The sequence below is a fragment of the Panthera tigris genome, chromosome E1 (assembly GCF_018350195.1).
Source record: "Panthera tigris isolate Pti1 chromosome E1, P.tigris_Pti1_mat1.1, whole genome shotgun sequence".
In the NCBI taxonomy this organism is placed as follows: domain Eukaryota; kingdom Metazoa; phylum Chordata; class Mammalia; order Carnivora; family Felidae; genus Panthera; species Panthera tigris.
The window spans coordinates 59,400,249-59,419,622 of NC_056673.1; the positions used below are offsets into that span (position 1 = coordinate 59,400,249).

At 62.1% G+C, this 19,374-nt stretch overlaps 1 protein-coding gene across 1 annotated transcript in view; it reads left to right on the forward strand.

Annotated features, from left to right (window-relative positions):
- Nucleotides 1-19,374, forward strand: part of RPTOR (regulatory associated protein of MTOR complex 1) — a 331,489-nt gene that overhangs the window by 272,003 nt on the left and 40,112 nt on the right. Inside the window, exons 15-21 of the mRNA XM_042965566.1 lie at nucleotides 931-996; nucleotides 1,281-1,472; nucleotides 1,618-1,758; nucleotides 6,793-6,910; nucleotides 7,763-7,903; nucleotides 8,224-8,382; nucleotides 16,898-17,016. Coding sequence (XP_042821500.1) covers nucleotides 931-996; nucleotides 1,281-1,472; nucleotides 1,618-1,758; nucleotides 6,793-6,910; nucleotides 7,763-7,903; nucleotides 8,224-8,382; nucleotides 16,898-17,016 — 936 coding nt within the window. The remainder of the gene's footprint in view (nucleotides 1-930; nucleotides 997-1,280; nucleotides 1,473-1,617; nucleotides 1,759-6,792; nucleotides 6,911-7,762; nucleotides 7,904-8,223; nucleotides 8,383-16,897; nucleotides 17,017-19,374) is intronic.

Below are 19,374 nucleotides of genomic sequence, written 5' to 3' on the forward strand. Positions count from 1 at the left end.
GAAAATATCAAAGGCAAATGGGGAAGATCTTAAAAGTAAGCAGAACGAGAAGAGGGCTTTGCACAGGAGCTGAGAGGACCGGGAGGAGGACTGACAGCCACGGACGCTGGAGGAAAGCGACTGTCACCCCGGAACCCCCCACCACCTCGCGCACCATTCGGGACACGGTGAAGCCAGCCCGTGGTCAGAGACGCACAATTGGTCGCGTTCGGACGCCCAGCGAAGGGCTTATGGAGCCCGTGCTTCAGGAAGAGACCGAGCCCACGGGGGCGCAGAACACAGCATGGGGCTGAGGAATGGGCTAGCGTGTGGCCATCTACATAAGCACCGGCCGTGAACACAGGCCGTAGTCGTGAGTTCGAGGGGTTAAGACCGGAGGAGGAAGGTTGGAATCGGCAGCCTTGACTAATCCAAGGGCGAGAGCGAGAAAGATCGACCTCAGACTCTGCCCCAGGTGCACGTTAACAACACCAGGCACCACGACTCTGTTACGGACAGCAGACTGGTTCCCCAGCTAGCAGAGGCACAAGGGAAGGATGAGGACAGACCCACGCGACACAAAGAAGGAAGCCGGGAACCGAGTCAGGGTGCTGGAGTCGTGCGTTTTCTGCCAGCGCACTGGGCGGTGGCGGGCATTGCGCCTCCACAGGCTCGGACGGGGTACAGGGTGAGCGGGACAGGCTTGTGCGCACAGGGTCCCAGCGGGCCCGTCCCGCCCCGTCCTGCCCCTGTTGGGGAACAGCCATGCTAAGCGGCCAGCCCTGAGCCCTCAGACCCTCTTGCGGGGTTTTCTGTCCCGTGGACTCTGGTCAGAAGGCAGCAGCACTGGGTCTTGACCTGGAGCACCAAGCTTGTCACTAAGGTTCAGGACAGAGAGAGCCCTGCTGCGCCACGGGGACACGCAAACCCAGGCCAACCTGTGTTTTCCAGGCTGAGCATCGGACCATGACGGCTTTCATCCTGGCTGTGATCGTGAACAGCTACAACACAGGACAGGTAAGTGTCGCAGCCGCCCGGAGCTGCCCTGTTTGGGAGCGGGGATGCTGGTCTGAGCGGCTGCTGAACCGGTCCCCCCAGAAGGGGGCACCACGGGGCACGGGGCCCTTCCTTTCCCCAGCCGGCCGTCCGCAGGGCACGTTGAAGGTGGCGGGTTTGGAGCGAGGAAACCTGGGCAAATGTGGCGGTGTGAGAGTTTCCCCAGGGAACGGGCCTGTGACCGCGGCCGGCCCCTCCCCCTGCCCCGGGCCGCGGGTGAACGCGGGTCGTGTGCCTTCTCGCAGGAAGCCTGCTTGCAGGGAAATCTGATCGCCATCTGCCTGGAGCAGCTCAACGACCCCCACCCGCTGCTGCGCCAGTGGGTGGCCATCTGCCTGGGGCGCATCTGGCAGAACTTTGACTCGGCCAGGTGGTGCGGCGTGAGGGACAGCGCGCACGAGAAGCTCTACAGCCTCCTCTCCGACCCCATCCCTGAGGTGAGCCCGCCGCGGCCCGTGCCCAGGCCAGCCGAGGCCAGGGTGCCGGCTTCCCGCCGGGCACCGCACGTGAAGGAAGGGGCCGGGTGGGGGTCAGACCGCAGCCGCCCTCCGTGGCGTGACCGTGACCCGGCCCGGCCCGCAGGTGCGCTGCGCGGCGGTCTTCGCTCTCGGCACGTTTGTGGGCAACTCGGCGGAGAGGACCGACCACTCGACCACCATCGACCACAACGTGGCCATGATGCTGGCCCAGCTGATCAACGACGGGAGCCCCGTGGTCCGCAAGGTGCGTGGCCCCCGGGTCCGCAGGCAGCAGCAAAGCGCCTCGCGACCAGCGTCCCGCGGCGCTCAGGGATCGGAGCCCGTGGCCTCGGCCGCAGCTGTGAGCCCTCCGTCCCCAGGGGCGCACGTCCTTTAGAGAGCGGACCTTTAAATGTTTGTTTAATTCTCTACAGAATGCGTTTCTTCACCAGATACTCGTGTGTTTGCTTCATTTTTAAAGGCATTTAACAGGCTGCGCCTCCTGGCAGCTTGTAAAATAGGCTCCTTCCTGCCTGGGAGCATCACATACACACATCATGGCGACTAAAAGAGCAGTAGACACCCACAGACAGACGGAAAGGTTTGTGTAGTGTGTCCCCCTCCCCGCCCCCGTGTTTGTCAGCGGCGGAACGGAACACGTTCGCGACGGGGCGGCTCTGACTCGTCTGCGCACGTGCGCGAAGGCCTCGGGTTTCTGCCTGAGACCTCGCGCCTCTGTCGGGAGCTGGCCCGGCACAGCCCGAGGTCCCCCCGCCCCCCACCCCTGCCAGTGGAGGCGCCACCGGGTACCCGCACGGCGGCTGGTGGCCTGGAGAAGACTGTCCCCTCGGCACGGGCGGTCTTTCCGGGCATCGTGTGTCCACCCGGCACCCGGTGTGGCTGAGGTCGCGGAACGGCAGGAGGGAGGCCGGGCGCCTTTCAGGACAGGGTGTGGCTTGGGGCTGTCTGCTCACGTGGACCCCCTGATTTTCTCGGGAGGGACGCAGTCTGGGCAAGCTTACTTCCGCCAGACCGGAGACACGGAAGGACGGGCTCCCTGAGACCCTGGCGGTGGGCCCTGTTTCGCTGCCCGCGCTCTCTCGATCGGAGGCACGCTTCCCGCAGCCCTGCCAGCCTCCGTGCTCCTGCAGCAGATTGCCTCCCCTTGGACACCGCTGATCAGAGTGGCAAATTAATGGTTTCTTTCATTGTCCACTGAGATCCCTCCTAAAGAAGGAGAGCTTGCTTTCTTCTTTCCAGAAATCTGAAACGTGAAAAGGAACGTTAATAAAAATTAAAACAACGTCCCCGTCAGCTTCCGGTATCTGGAGACTGGCCAGCGTGCACCTGGGACTGCCGTGTTCTCGAACACGGCCCCAGTGTGGGCCCTGGGGTCCCGTTCCTGCCTGAAGTCCACTCAGTGTCCCTTTTTCCTGGATACGAGAATGCCCAGGTGTAGCCACATCTGTCCCGAAGGTGCCTTGCTGACCGCCTTGCCTGGGGGGCTCCCCGCTGTGGCTGCGTCCCAGGGGCGCGGCTGCACATCAGAGCCCACCCCGCTAAGGAGTGACTCATCTGGAGGCAGGGGACTTGCTCCCGCGTCCTGGGCTCAGCGTGCAGGCTGTGCGTCCGAGGCCTCGGAGCACAGAGCGGGAGACGAGCCTGCCTCCAAGGGGCAGACGTGGCAAGCAGCAGTCATTCTAGAGCCCTCACTGATGAGCAGGGCCGCGGAGGGGGGCCCAGAGCTCTCTCTGGAGCGCGTCAGCGTGATGCCTGCCCTGCCTCGTCGGGGAAGAGGAGTCAGGAAGGCTTCCGGAGGTGGGAGCTCACCTCTGGGTTAGGAGGGCTGAGCAGCCAGGAGCCAGGGAGGTGAGGGGCAAGGAGAGCAGGTAGGGCGGGCGGAGTGTGTGCAAAGGCCCAGGGGTGTGAGGACAATGGTATGCCCGGGGGCTGCCCGCCGTTCGGATGGCTGGAGCAGAAAGCAGGAGGGGGAGGGGAGGACGGTGGCTCGACGCCAGGCCCTACATGTCAGGAGCACACCTGCTCTCACCGTGCTGAGTTCCTCATTCTTCCCGCAAGTGCTTGGGTGCTGGGTGAGGCCTGGGGTGGCTGCGCTCGACCCCGAGACAATGAGGCCACGTCTGCTGTGGGAACGTGGGGCACAGAGGCTTGGGGAGGAGGGCAGCAGCCGCAGAGAGGACGCGGCCTGAGCGGGGTGGGCGGGGAAAGCCGCACAGAGAGGTGCTGCCTGCTCAGAGACAGGACCCTGCACCGTCGGCAGAACCCTGACGCCGCTGGCACTTGTCTCCTCCTCGTCCAGAGCCATGTGGCAGGACCGTCGGGAGCTCGGGCCCGGCCTGCTGGTCTGGGAGACCCAGCTCCAGGGCCCCGAGGGTCCGGAGCACGGCTCAGGCTTGGGCATCGAGCTCCGCGAGCTCACCTGCCCCTCGCCGCTCCGGTCAGAGTCGCCGGCTCTGACCCGCGGCCGAGGCGCCGATGACATGTGCAACCAGCTGCTGTCGTGCCCCTGTTTGGGGCAGAGGAGGGAAATGGGGACGTATGGTGGGATTTTCATGAAGTCGCACGTATTCAGTATGGAAAAGATCACATGCGTTTACTTTGTATGGTGACAGTACCCTTTCCTAGACGAGGCGATGTGACGGCAGAGGGTGACTCACTCAGTGAGCTCACTTGATAAAATCAGAGTCTGCAGATTCACATTGGCCTCCCAAATCTCTGTGGACGTGAACTTGTCCGCGAAGTATCAAATCCAGGGTACCCAGCCCCCCGGAAGTCAGCTGCCCCCCTAGAAGGGCCAGGCGAGGGGCGGGGGTGGCTCACCGCCCAGCCACATCCTCACCCCCGGCTCCCCCCCACCGTCCGCCTCCACGGCTGTGAGTCTCGTTTATTTGTACGTGGTGACCGCGGACCACGGAGGAGCAGTGTGATGTCCACCCGCCTTCCCGGCGTGTCTGACTCCGCGGCAGTGAGAGAAGCATCAGAGGCTGTCGGGTCCCTGGTGGACTTGGTGGGGCCGAGCTGCCCGGGAGGGCCTGAGGGTGGTCGCGTCGGAGCGGACGCGCTCCCGCGAACACCGCCGTCTCGCCACGGTTACGGGGCCGCGCGCGAATCTCCAGGCCACCGGTGCCAGCCTGTCATGTGCCACTGGACACACGCAGCGGGGGGCAGTCCTCGGGGGGGGGGGACAAGGAGGTGGCAGCCAGAGCACACGGGGGCCGCGGGGGACGCCAGGAAGGCGCGCAGTCTGACCTCCCGCGCAACCAGGGGAGAGCGTTAGCGGGTTCCCCTCGGGACAGTGCAGGAGCCCGGGCACGATGTCCCTGAGCCCTTCGTGAGGTGAGCCGCGTGATAGAGGTGGTAACGTGTCTGAAGGGAAAGGCTTCGTTTAGTGGGTACTCGTTAAGCACCTGCTGTGTGCTGCGCCCTGGGTCCCCGGGCCTCGACGATCGGGCACGGAACCGAACCCGCCTGAACAGCCTGCACTTGAAGGCGGGGTGGGCTGGAGGCTGGACAGACGCGGGTGTGACCCAGCAGGTGGCGGTCGTGCCCTGAGGGAGGTGAAGCGGGGTGAAGGTGGGTGGGCCTGGAGGCGAGCCCCAGGTGAAGGTGGGGTGCCCAGAGAGGCATCCGAGCGGGAGGCCTGAAGGGATCGCGGGGTGAGCTGGGGACGCTCGGGGCCGGTGTCGAGTGCGCAGGCCCGGCGCGGGAGTGCTGGCTCCCTCAAGGGTCCGTGCTGGATGGCGGGGCGGAGAGCCAGGAGGGCAAGGCCTCGTTCCGCTGCGCGTGTGAGCAGAAGGCTGGAGGTCGGGAGGAAGGTGGGGCGGACCGACGCCGCCGGCCGGAGGGGCTGGGGCGCTGATCTCCGTGTGCGGGCGTGCCTGTGGGGAACTGCTTCCAAAAGTCTAGGGCACAGCTGGGCTGCGCGGCCCGGCCAGAACTGCCCGCACGTCTGTGTTTTGTGGTCAGACGCGCTCCAGGAGCCCGTGGCCGGCAGCAGCCGCCTCACGCGTCCTCCGCCCCGGCAGGACGTACTTGATCCACAGCCACCGGGGGCGGGGTGCGGCCAGCTCGGTGTCTGGCCTTCGATGGCCTTCCCTGCGTCAGAGGGTCTGGGACCTGGCTGCGAGCTCCTGCTACAGGGCCCACCGTGAGCTTTTCTCACCCGACGTCAGAGCGGAGGGGAGAGTCTCTCCACAGAAGGCACAGGCCGCGTGTTTGCCGGGAGGGGCCCGGCGGGTGACCCCTGCATGGTTTGTTCTCCGTTGCGCAGAGGCTGCGCTCCGGTTTGCGGGGCGGGGGGCGGGTGGCAGGGATGTAGGCACCGCGGATAAGGGCCAGATGGGGTGTCGGGCAGTGGGCGTGAGCAGGCTGTGGGGGGCTCAGTGCAGTCCGACTCGGGCGGATCGGGTGGGAGGTGGGTCAGGGGTCCGTAGTGCCGCGGGCATGGACCGAGGAGTCCCTGGCGGGAGCCGACTGGGAAGGGTGGAGCCAGCACGCTCAGGCCGAGACGCTCGGCCAGCACTGGGAAGGCCGGCCGGGAGCTTGAAGGGGGCGGGGGGGACACGGGTGTGGGTTTGGGAGCAGTGCGCAAACATGGCAGGAGGAGGCGAAGGACTTTGTGGGGTCCAGGCAGGAGAGGGAGCGCAGGAGAGAACGGGGGGCAGCCGCTAAGGGCCCCGGGCCGCGTGGAGCTGGGCACCTGTGCGGAAGGCCCGCAGCGTGGGGCCACAGGGATTCCCTGCGAGCTGGGGGCCCCCAGGAGCTCACGCAGCAGAGGCCCCTGTGCTCCTTTCCTCAAGCAGTTGGGCCTAAGGATCCTGGAGAATTTCCCTGCCCTTCAGGGACTGGACACTAATTTTTCTTTGCAAGTTTTGCGTTTAATAAGAGGCACGCTCTGGCTTGTCGGATGTGCTCTGCTTTAACGTGTCCGGAATTCAGATGGCTCACCCAGCGGCAGGGTCTAATCGACACGTACCTCAGCCCGGCTCCCATGACCCGTCCGCCTTGCCCCTGGAGGGTGTCATTCACGCCTGTGTGCCCACGTTCACGTCTCGAGACCCCGCCCACACTGCCCGTCCAGGGCTCCTGCTCCCCTTGGACACTCGCGAGCGTGTCCCCGAAGGGCCAGTCCCTCCTGCCAACACTGAGTGCAAAGTGTTTTAACCTTTCTTTTTTCTCTGGTGACTCGAGCGCTCGGCGTGAACTTTCAGCCTCACTGCCGTTCCGCAGTCCCCTGCCCGCCACCGGTAAGCGTCGTTGTCCTTGTCCCTCTCGGCAGGAACTGGTGGTGGCTCTGAGTCATCTTGTCGTCCAGTACGAAAGCAATTTCTGCACCGTGGCCTTGCAGTTCATGGAGGAGGAGAAGAATTACCCCTTGCCTTCTCCAGCGACCACAGGTACGGCGGCATGATGCCTGAGCGGCCGGCCGGGGACCCCGGGGCAGGACTGGGGCCGGGCCCCATGACTCCCGCCATCCCAGCCACTTAGCAGAATAGAAAGGGCGGCAGGAGGGGCCACACTGACCCTCTGACTCTTCTTTTTTCCTACCGTTTTTGGGAATCAAATTCATGGGAATCTTGAAGGACAGCAAAACGCGTGCGGGGGGGGGGGGCGGCTTATGGAAAAGCACGTCACCTCCTCCCGTGATGAGCTGTTGGTTTCCTGTTCCATGAGTCACGTTAGGCAGCTCCTGTTCTCCCATTTGTCCTTTTTGCTGGATTTATATTTCATCACATTGGGCTGCCCCCCCCCCCACCCGCCACAAACGCAGCCTTTTCTGCGGGAAAGAGGCTCGTGATCAATAACAGAAGCGTTACTGCTTTTAGAACATCAGGGAAGGGAAATGAACATGAACTTGCTCAGTGGAAACAGCTGGTGCGCTGGAGGAGGGCCCAGAGGCGGGGGGGGGGGGGGGTCCTGCAGGGCGACCGGCCGCCACCCTGTCGTCGCCTGCAGGGCAGCGGCCCGCGGCTGAGCCACAGGGCGCCTGCTGCTGCCCTCAGGGCGGCCCCGTGGCCAGCGGTGCCCTGAACGTCTGGTGTCGGTCCTGGTCGTGCCTCCCCTCCCCACCCGGCGTCCAGCCGACCCTGACGCGTGTGTCAGAGGCCCTCGCTGAGTGGGGGGGCCTGTGGCAGCTTTCACGCCACTTCAGGAGGTAGCGCTCCTGTCACCTGCTGCTGTGGCCACGGCCAAGGGGGCGCGATGTGCCCTGAAGCCCACCACTGACTCCTCCTCCTCCTTTCTCCCAGAGGGGGGGAGCCTGACCCCAGTGCGGGACAGCCCGTGCACCCCCAGACTCCGCTCCGTGAGCTCCTACGGAAACATTCGCGCCGTCACCACCGCCAGAAGCTTGAACAAATCTCTGCAGAACCTGAGCTTGACAGAAGAGTGTAAGATGCCAGAATTGGGCCCCTGGGCCGGGGCGGGGGTGGGTTTGGTCTTCTGAAACCTCCCGTGCGCGGGCGCCCCGTCCCTCTCTCTGCCGTGAGCCCGCGCCCGCTGTGCCATCGGCTGGCTGGCCAGCGGGGCCCGCACACCCGCAGGCAGCCTGGCACGGGTGCCCCTGCGGCCCACGTGCCCCTGGCTGCCGGGACCCCGGGTCTCGCCGGGGGCGCGGACGCGGCTGGAGGAGACCGGTGGGGCCGCGTGGGCGGCGCACGTCCCGGGAGCCCCGGCTGACCGCCCCCCCCCCACCGCCCTCCGTGGCCAGCGGGCAGCTCGGTGGCCTTCTCCCCCGGAAACCTGAGCACCAGCAGCAGCGCCAGCAGCACCCTGGGCAGCCCCGAGAACGAGGAGTACATCCTGTCCTTCGAGACCATCGACAAGATGCGCCGAGTCAGCTCCTACTCCGCCCTCAACTCCCTCATCGGTGAGTGCGGCGCCTTGGCCCTCCTGTCTGCCCCCACCCACCTCCGCGGCACCAGGGCTCGCCCCCGGTGCTCGCCAGATGGCGGACGCCGGGACCGTCTTGGCCGGAGAAGAGGGGTCAGCCGGGGTGCGGGGGTGAGCAGTGTGTGCCGGGCAGCCGGAAGTTTCCGTCACCTTCGCTGTGCTCTAACGATGGCCGACGGGCCGTTCTGGGCTCGTTGTGTGGGGAGGCTGCCAGAACCTTCCGTCTGCCACCACACCCAGCGCCACGGCCCGTTCGCCGTCCCCTCGCTGATTTCGCCCCGGGAGACATCTTGTCTGTCACGGCCAGGGCAGAGCCGGGGCCGCCACACCTCTACCAGGCAGAGTGATGGCCCCACCCACACCCGCCCCACACACAGAGGTCTTCCCTCCTCACGGGGTCGTGGGCATCCGCCTCGTTCCTCCTGTGGGACTGTCAGTCTTCGGGGCGCTGGCAGCAAGGGCCGCACCTGCTTGGCGGGCCTCTCCCGCCCCTGCTGCGATGCCCAGGATGGTTTCCCAGGCCTTGGCTGGAGCTTTATTTCATGTTGAGAAATGCTTTACACGTAAAAACTTGGGGACATTAACATAACACCCCACCACGCGTGTTTCACTCCCGACTTAAGGAATCACAGACAGAGCTGCAGCCCCAGAGCCCGCCACCCGCGTCCTGGCTCTTTGTCCGCAAACCCCCAAAGCGCTCACGGCGCCTCGTACGGGCTCCAGATTACGTGTGACCCGTGTCCTATGGCTCGCGTCCTCACCGGGTGGCTCCTGCCCGCTGCTTTCTGCCCCCTGTGCGCACCGCTCTCCTCCTGCCCCTTTCGTCAGTCCACGGCGGCTGAATTACGCCTCCTCCGTCAGAGGCGGGCACTACTCCGCGTCCTGGTCTCCAACCGCAGCACGAGCATTCGCGCTGTTCCTTCACTTGTTACCTTCGTGCGTCGTGTTTTCCTGAGATGTCCGTTTCAGGCACGCGTTCTCGTCTCTCCGTGAACGTCTGCAGAGTGCTCTCTTGACGTTGTAGCCCCTGCTGTCTCCGCGGGAGCGTCCCTTTTACTCCCACTGCTGCTCGTTTGCTTTTGCTTGTAGAGCTGATCACGGAAAACCCTACAAGACGTTTGTTAATTTCTTCAGTGTTTTCAAGTCCCAATTTGGGCTTTGTTGCTTTTTTTCATTATTGTATCTTACTGTTTTGTTCTGGTAACTTCGTATCTTTATTCCCCTCTCTTTTCTTGAGCTTTACCCAGTTTGTTTTGGTTTCTGGAGCTGAGGATAGAAATAGCCCGTGCACTTGCCGGGTTTCCTGCTTTCTGGCATCAGCATGTGCATCTGTGATTTCCTGTCTGCCCCTCGCCGGCCACTCACGTGGGGCCGGGACTGCTCTTGTCGGCGGTTGGTTCCGAGTCATCGGCTTATTTCCGTGGCGAGTCCAGTGCCACGCCTCGCACTTGCACTGTCCGCGTCGCGTGATGACCGTGGGATTTCTGACTTTCTGCCATGATCCGAAAGGGGCAGGGCCGTGGTTCCTGTGTTGACCACACGAGTCCGCTCCTCTGCTAGAACAAAAGTCGGGTAGAGTCCACGTGGCTTCCCGTAGAGGCCCAGACGTGGCCACTGCGCCCCCCAGGTCGACAGGAGCCAGAAAGGGATCTATTTGCCGAACACACCCACCCACCACCAAGAACGGGGCTCAGAAATAACCGGCTTAAGCGGTCCATCTCAACGGAAACAACATCGCAGCTGTGTGCGTCTGGGTTGTGCCCAGAAGGCACGGGGTTGGCGCTCGGCATGAACGCAGGTTCTGGTAACTCACCAGCAAGACGTGTTCTGAGTGTCCCTCACGGGGTGTTTGTCGTGGACCAGATTGTGGCCTTCAGTAGAATTAACGTTGTACGTAGTGACTAAGTTCCCGGTCTGGCCCCACAGGAGTCCTTTAAAACCTGGGTCTAAGCGAGTGAATCTAAGCGAGTGTTTCTGTGTAAACCTACGGTGAAAGAACACGAGGTAACAGGGAAAGCTGAGAGGAACGGACCCGCGCGGCACTGTGTTTCCGTCACTGCCTCTTCTCCGGGAGCCCGCGCGGCTCCTATAAGCGCCCCTGACCCACCAGCCGGGGGTGCGGGGGGCCTGGCCGCCACGCACCGCCCCCCGCCCCCCGCCGCCAGGGTCAGGGGCCAGCAGATGTTCTCTGCCCCGGACCAGAGTGTCCACCTCCCGCGTGGCAGGTGGCACAGAAGTAGCCTGAGGTGTCACGTGGACCAGTGAGCCCGGCCACGTTCTGATAAAACCAGTTGTGGGGGCGCCTGGGTGGCTCAGTCTGTTGGGTGTCTGACTCCCGATTGTGACTCAGGTCGCGATCCCAGGGTCGTGGGATCCGGCCCTGCGTCGGGCTCTGTGCTGAGTGTGGAGCCCGCTTGGGATTCTCCTTCTCTCTCCAACTGCCCCTCCTGCACACGTGTGCGGTTTCTCTGTCAAAAAAGAAAATTAATTAACTTTTTTTTTTTTTTTAATTTACCAACTGAAATTCAAATTTCAGAAAATAGTCACATCACAAAGCATTATTGTTTTTTTCGATTTCTTTTCCAACTGCTTAAAATGTATGGAAAGTATTTTTAGTTGGCAAGCCCCACGAAAACAAGCAGCCAGCTGAACCGGCCAGGCCGTCATTAGCCCAGAGGGCGCGCCCTTCCTGCCCCCGCGGTGTCCCCCGACGTCCCGTGAGGTGAACGGCGAGGTCTCCCGCTCCTTCCCAGGACATGGAGGTTCCTTCATTCAACAGGGTTTTCTAAGTGTGGGCGGCGTATGGGGCTTCGGGAGCACAGCCCTGGAGGAAGTGACCGTAGAAACACCGCGGACGTGGAAGCTGGTCTCCACCCCGGCCATCCCCACCGCCGTCCGCCTCAGTCGAGGGCACCGGGGTGGATCCAGGCGCCCCTGTGACTCCTCTTTGCCCCTCACCCCTGCACCCCAGCCCTGGGTGCCTGCAGACCGTGTGCCCCCGTTCCCCCCCCCCCCCCCGCGCAGCCTCGCCACCCGGGCCAGCGCCCCCCCCGGCCCTGCACTGGCTCCCGTAGAGCCCTCCCGACTGGTCTCCTTGTGCCCGCCCCCTGGGGCCTTCCTCGGGGTCTTGTCCCGACTGCGTCCGGGTCCCGTGGTCACGCTGTGCGGCCCCGCCCGTGTTCTGAGGGCGTGAGCTCACACGCGTGGCCGGCCACCAGGAGGAGAAACGTTTGAAGCCGCCACACCTGACTCCTGAGCCTGATGGAAGTGAAGCCTGATGGACTGAAGTCCTGAGTCTCCAGGGGACCTTTGAGACCTTTTGTCAGAGGGTCTCCGTCGTCCACGGCAAGTCCCCCTGGGCAGGGTCTCAAAAACCGCGTGTGCCGGTGGAGGCCCCGGCCGGTTCAGGCCGTGGGGTTGTGGCCGCTTCCCTGGGCGAGCGCAGGCTTCGTGCTGCGTGTCTGAGACGCGCCTGGACGTGCCCGAGGCCGGGCTCCCGCCTGGACGCGGCGCCGGGCCCGGAGGAGGAGCATCATCTTGTCCTCCGCGCGGGCCTCGGCGGCGTGAGGGGCGAAGACCGGCATTTCACCGGAGGCCACGCCAGACGGAGAGGCCGGTACCTCCCGCCTCCGCCCTACCCCCGTCTGTCTCCCGGGAGCCGGCAGTCTCGTCACCCCACCTGCCCGCTCACAAAGTCGGACTCCAGCAGAAAGCCGAGTGTTATCTGTGCATCGTTCACGTCTTTGGAAACTTGACTGAGAAGTTCTAAGCAGGCTGGAGTTGAGGGAGCCGGCTCGTGAATATTCCATGAGATAGCGCCCCGCCCACCGCGCTCTCGGGGACGTGTCAGCCAGAGTCCCACTGCTTGCGGCTCTCGCCCGCCTGAAGCCAGTTTCTTCTCGCATTTCAGCCAAGGGACTGCAGTCTCTGGCCTCTCCCTGAATATTGCAGAAGAGGTTTTCAAAACCATGGCAACCTGGGACGTCCCTTCATTCCCACCTGTCCCACAACGCCAGCCCCTCTGGGTCCCCTCCTACCCCTCACCCTGCCTGGCGGTCTCGCCTGCTGTGCCTCGTGTCTGCTGCCCCCCACTGGGAGGAGCTGACTCTGCCTGGGCCTCCCGCACCTGAACTGGGCCAGCCCGAAGGGTGTCGGGCTGCACCGGGAGCCAGTCCCCGTATCCCCTCACCTCTGGAAGCCCACGTGTCTCTGGCTCGCCAGCCATCTGGCCTGCCTCCCGCGCGGGTCCCCCATCGGCCCCCCTGCCCCCAGGCCTGTCTCCCCGCGTGCCGGGACCCCCCTCAGACCTTGCCAGCACGTCACAGACCGCCAGCCGGGCTTGTCCAACGACAGCTTCACTCAGAAGCCTTCACTCAACAAGCACTTGCTGTCAGCTCCCTACTCAGGGCCCTCCTCCCGCAGACACCCCCACCTTCGTCGTCAGCCCGTCTCACCTCGCCCACCACCGTCCCCCCTCCCCAGGCTGGATGCTGGCCCCTGAGCGAGGCCCGGACAACCTTCCCTGGCCATTTCTGCGTGGCCCCTCCGACCCGGCAGTGCCTGGCCCTCCCTGCCACCGACATTCTGCATCCCGTGGGGCGGGGGGGTTCCCTGACCCACCAGGAGGGAAGTCGCCACCTTCATCACTCAGTTTCAACAAAGCTGCTGTCTCCTGCTCACGTGTGCCACTGGCGGCCGGGCCTGCCCTCCGTCCCCCTCCCGCCCTGAGCCCCACCCCATCCAAGCGCCCGGAGGTGGGAGTGGGAAGGTCGGGAGAGACGCCTGGTGCGTGTGCAGACGTCAGGGGCCCCCCGCGACACACAGAGACCCCCCCGGGTCTCTGTCCCTGTCCCCGGGCCTCACCCACAACAGCCACTTCAGTCAGTCACGCTGCTGAGCTGAGCGCCAGCCCCCGGGGGTCAGGGCCACTGCCCTCGGGGAACAGAGGGGAGCCGAGGGACGGGGCGCAGACATGGGCACTGCCCGCACCACCCGAGGAGGAGGCCCCTGGAGCAGAGCTGCCTTCCCCCCGGGCGCACAGCCACTTGTCCCCTGCGGCACCGTCACCGGCCCCGGAAGTGGCATCTTCCCCTCTCCCCTGGTCTCCCCACGGCCTCAAGGAGTCCTGACGGGAGGCCTTTGTAAGCCCCCAGCGGCCCGGGAGACCCCACAGCCTCGAGCTCTGAGTGGGAGGAGCAGAGGGACTGCGAGAAAGGAGGAAGGAGGAAGGAGGAAGGAGGAGCGGGGTTGCTGCCAGAGGAACCTCACACGATCCCGGCGAAGGCTTTACAGCCCATTAGTTTGATTTCTTACCGCCGGGAAACGGCGGCGAGAAAGCGAACGGCGTTGTTTTTCCAATGCCACCGCATCAGTTATGATTTTATGGCCAAGATCCTTGATTAAAGGCCATCATTAAGTGTGTCGTGTAGGGACCCTGAGGAACATCGCTGACAGGATTATGCAGATGCGGTGGCCTCTTCGGGGCCTGGACTGCTCACGCCTCCCGCAGGGCAGGCCGAGGAGGGAGCGAGCCAGGGGCTCCTCAAGGGGCTCCGTCACCTGCGGGGGGGGGGGGGGGGGGCAGTGACCGGGGGAGGGGCGCGGCACAAAGGGGCAAGTGCAGAGGCCCCGGGTCTTGGGCGCCGGTTGCTGGACAGTCCAGGTGAGCTCTTAGGGCGTCAGAGTGAGCGACCCTGAGACCCGGCTTCACCCTGGGCTGCTCTCCAGGGACTTCTGGGATCCAGAGCCGGCCAGGAGCTCCGAGCAAATTTTCCTACCTCTTACGCCATTCAGAAAGTTGTGGCCGTTGCCCTGAAAAATAAATCTAAAGCCATTAGTTATGATCCTTTATTACTTTTAGTCTAGACATGAAAATAGGTTTCAGAGCTTGTGAGGAAGGAGTTGGGTGAGGGCCAGACACAGCGCCCTTTCTGAGCAGTTAACAGCCCGGAAGCCTCCCGGGCCCCGGAGGGTCTGCTGGGGCATCCTGGGTGTCCGGGCTCCCACGGGGGCTCCACCTCTGCGGGGCCCTCACAGCCTTCCGTGTGGCTGGCGGGAGGTTTGACGACGGGGCGGTCCGTGTGTCAGATCGCGTGGCGGCCAAACCCAGGGAGGAGGTGAGCGAACGTAGCACCTCTCTGTCCCAGGGTCAAGGTTTTTACTGGCAAACAGTGACCCGTTCACTGTGGCCAAACACCCTGGCGAAAATTAGAACTTTTTTACTCTCTACCGAATCACAAACGGGGTTATGTCAGAGTCAAAATCTTCTGCAAGTAACAGCTTCTGAATTCCACGTTCCCTCTGTGCGTGGCTCGCCCCGCCTTTAGTGGTGCTGGCGTGGCGCAGCCGTGACCCTGGCGTGGGCACCTATGGAGCCACGCCTCCCACCGCCTTCCCCGCCTTTGTGGAAACGGTGCACACATAGCACTGGGCGTAGCTCCTGCTGGTGGGTACTCTGCCACCACAGGAAGTAGGTTTTAGGAAATGTCCCCAGAGACCCTGGCCGTCAGCCTGGACGGCGGTCCCATGGCTGTGGACCCTGAGGACCGAAGGTGTTTGCTCTGCTTCCGTCTCTGAATTAAACGCGCAGGGAAACCGCACACATCTCCGTGTGCATCACTCGCCCTGACGCAAGCTCCCCTCCAAGCGAGAGCGTGTTCAGCTGACATCTCACGGACGCAAGTCCAGATCTGTACGGAACCCCAGTCCCCACTGGGGACTCCCACCATGTGGAGTCCCACCCATGACTGCGGGTGGGAGGAAGAGCCGCCTCTGCCTCCAGATGCCAGGCCGTGGGTTGTGCCGTGTGGCCCTCCGCATCATCCATCAGCCTTTGATCTGAATGGTTGGGTGCAGGGGCGCCTGGGGGGCTAAGCCTCTGACTCTTGATTTCAGCTCAGGTCACGATCTCGCGGTCAGTGGGTTCGAGCCCCGCGTCGGGCTCCGTGCTGACAGCTCAGGGCCTGGAGCCTGCTTCGGATTCTGTGTCTCCCTCTCTCTCTGCCCCTCCCCTGCTCACGCACTCGCTCACTCTCTCGCTCGCTCTCTCTCAAAAACAGATAAACATTAAAAGAGAAACTTGAATGCCTGGGTGCAGCCCATTCCGGGATGGAGGAACACACCGTCCTCTGGCAGCATCCGTGAGATTTGAAGTCCCTCACCGGTGCGGGAGGGGCCGCACCCGGAGCTGGCCGGGCAGATGACCCGGGTCTCGGCGTATCCGCGGGAGCAGGACCGGTGCCGTGCCCAGCCCCCAGGTCCGCCCCAGCACCGAGCGAGGGTGCGGCATCCACGCCCGCGCCCCCCCTCCCGGCCTTGGCTCACCCGCCTCCTCTCGGAAGGCTGCCTTTCCCCTTCCCTGCCTGGTGCTGACCGGGTTCCATGGTCTCTCCCCCCAGGGGTCTGCACCCGGCCCACCCGCCCTGCCGCCTCCGTCTCCAAGCCGCCCCACTGTCCTCTCTGGTTTGCGACGCAGGTCTCTGTCTCGCCACTCCCGCAAATGCTCCCTGTGTCCCCATCACCTCGGTGCCGGTCCGTCGTTTGCTCCGCCAACTTCCCGCCAGCGAGGCTTTTGCCAGGAGAGCAGTCCTGCCTCCCCTCCAAAGCCCACTGCGTGCCTCTTCCATAAAGGCTTCCGGGCTCACCTCCCAGCCCCACCCCTGACAGAAGGAATCGTCTGCCCGTTACTGGAGCTGCCACGGCAGCACAGCGTGGCGGACGCGGCATTGGCCCGAACGTCCGGCGGGCGTGCGTTTGAATCCTTCATCCTCTGGGCGTTCAGCCTCACTGCCCCTCTGTAATGCCCAGGGATGGTGCCTGTGGCTGAGACTGTGAGGGTCAAGTAGGACTGGGCGGGCTCCTGGGTCAGGCCCTCCGTGACTTCCCTTTCCTTCGTGTCTGTGACACACCCCGTCCGCGTCAACATCCTGCCTCATCCGCCATGGCGTCCAGACACGCAGACGGGACCTGAAGTGTGGAACACACCCAGCAAATGTGGTGGCTGCCCGGGGAGGACCTGGAGGGCTCAGGTCACGTCACACACACCCTTTGGGATTTCCTGGGAACTCGGGACGGTGCCACGTGTGGTGTGTAGACAAGAGAGTCAGTGTGTCACAGCCCGGGGCATTCCCATCCAACACGCGCAGCTCACGTAGACCGTGATGGCTCCCTAGAAACCCAGGTGTGAGATTGAACGGTCTTCGGGAGCTAGATAGTGCTGTCCAGTCAGCCAGGGCTTCAAGGAAGGCCAGCCTTTCCTAACTCACTTTTCCTGCTAGGAATATCCAGCCTCAGAAGATGAAATCGTGCCATCAAGCCTAGTTACCAGCTGGGACCCCTGAGTGTCTGGGCCCCTAACCAGATGACAAAAATGAGGCTCCGTAGCCCCAGCTCTGGAAAGCACCCGTTCCTGGCAGCAGCTAGGTCTCCAGGAGCCGGCCAAGCACACCAGCGACAGCTATCCGTTGCTAAAACATCCCCTTTCTCTTTCCTAGGAGTCTCCTTTAACAGTGTTTACACTCAGATTTGGAGAGTGTTACTGCATCTGGCTGCGGATCCCTATCCAGACGTTTCCGACTTGGCCATGAAGGTGCTCAACAGCATTGCCTACAAGGTACGTGTGACGGCGTTCCCAGCAAAGCTCCCGAGTTCCTGGTCCCCCATTACGGATATTCATGCAGGGAACCCCAGGTGGTTAGAGAGACTTTGGACAAGCGCCTCACGGTGTACCCGACCTCTGTTTGTGTGCAGCTTCAGTCGGGGCACTGCCCTGCTTCCACTCAGCTGTGTCAGGGCGCCTGGAAGTTAGGTACGGGCTCCCGTTCGTTACCCTCGTGATCCTGTCCACGTCTGTGTGGTCTGTAGTGATGTCCCCTTTCATTCCCAGTACCCGTGGTCACACTCACGACCGCTCGGGCTGAAGGAAACCTCACGGGACCAGCTTCTGGTTTTGTCCTTATTTGTCTGTTGCTTTTTATTTTCCATTTTATTGACAGCTCTCGTCATCCTCATTACCCTCTTCCTTCTGCTTACCCTGAGTCTAACTTGCTCTTCAGATTCCAGTTTCTTAAGACAGAAGCTGAGGTCATTACCTTTGCCTGAAAGCTTGTGACGCACAGAGGTGTCTCGAGGCCTTGTTTTGTCTCTGAGGTGTAGGCCGGTCTCCCGGCCATGGCCAGCACAGCCAGGGCCAGCACGGTCATCAGGTGCTCCAGTCACTCCCCGCCCCCTTGGTTATTTTGGTCATGATGAAACCGGTATTCTATATAAGTTTATTTTGTAGTGGCTTTTATGCATTTAACTTTATCGAAAATCAACCTGAATTGTTTAAAAATATGTCAGTACCTAATCTTGAAATTTCACAACTGTAAACTCATCACAGTAGACCTGAGCTCAGATGGTCAGAGACGTTCCTCTGAGGAACGTCTCACGCGTGCGTAAAGCACGGAATCCGTGTCTCCGTGTCCTTTCGGGTTACGTGTAAGGTGCGTGGCTGCGAGCTGGAAGTGCCTCTTCAGCCCACTTGAGGTAATTAAACATCGTGTGTGCGATCGCTCCTACCCGGCAAAGCCACACCAGCAGGTTACAACAACCGAAACAGCCTCCCGAAGCTTTAGAACAGCGTTCCCTAACAGAGCCTTAGGAGTGGCTTGTGGCTTTCTGCCTGTCGTGCTGATCTCGACAGACACACACACATCCCAGTGTGCACACGGTGGGCACACCCAGAGGGCAGAGATTGGAGTGGGTTCCTCTAGAGTCCATACTTCCTGAAGCCTTGTACTGGTGCAACACAGCCTGTGTGAGTGAGAGTGTGTGTGTCTTGTATGTGTGTGTCTGTGTGTAAATGTATACAGGTGTGTGTGTGTGTGTGTGTGTGTGTGTTTTCAAGAGTAAACATTTGCCACTGAAGGCTTTGGAAGCATAAACATTAAGGAAATATTTTCTTGCCCTCAATTTAATTTTAAAAATGTCTTACTTTCTACTCTAGCAACTAACGAGGGGATTACATTTCAGTTCACAGAGAAATGGACCTATTTTTGATATTTAACTGTGACACCAAATTTTTATTCATCAGAGTCAAAACAGCCTTATTACTCCGGAATACCCCGTAGAATTCCGTATTCAAATATAGAAATTGCTGGCAGCTCAGGAACTCACATAGCTCAAGAACTGTGGCCTAATTTCAAGTATTTATATCCCCTGTCCACACAGGCTTGGGGTTTGCGTTTTGCTTATAGTTTTTATTATGGAAAATTTCAAACCACGGAGAGAAATACAAAGAACAGCATGACGACCTCAGGAACCACGATGGCCCCGACAGCCTCCCTGGCGGCCACTCCTGCCATCTGTGCTTTGGGGACAACACTTAGAAGGAAATTTCACGCGACAGGTGTTCAAATGTCAGGGTCGCGTGCGGTGATCATCACTACTTTTAATATTTATGAGAAAACCTGTACTCACGTAAACTCACCTAGAAATAGTCCCTCAGCATCCTGACGCCCAAGGAGCCCAAGTGTTGGCCGCCACCATGTCTGCGGGGGGCCGCATGCAGCCAGGTGCGATGGAGATCACAAGCCAGCGTGTGAGGTTCGAGGCCAAACACTTTCCTTATAAACCAAAGGCCTAAGTGACCAAGAAACAAAATGAAGGTTGAGATCCCCAAAAACCAAATTCAAAAAAGTTCCACGGAAACTGATTAAATCCTGGCTCCACGCTGATAGCGTCGGTTTCTTTTAAAGCCCTATCCCCATTCAGGGACCCTCTCCTCCCAGTTAGCACCTCACTTAGAGCCCAGGGAGCTGCCGCGCTCGCCCCAAACCCGCGTTCACCCAGCGAGGGTGCAGTGAGCCCACAGCGCAGCACCTCTCTGTGGGCTCTGTGGATGCCCACGGAAGCATTTTCATTTCTTCTCACTCGGGTCGAAAGGGCCTTCTTCTCCCAGAGGCGGGGTCCTCCCGGGAGGACCCTCCGC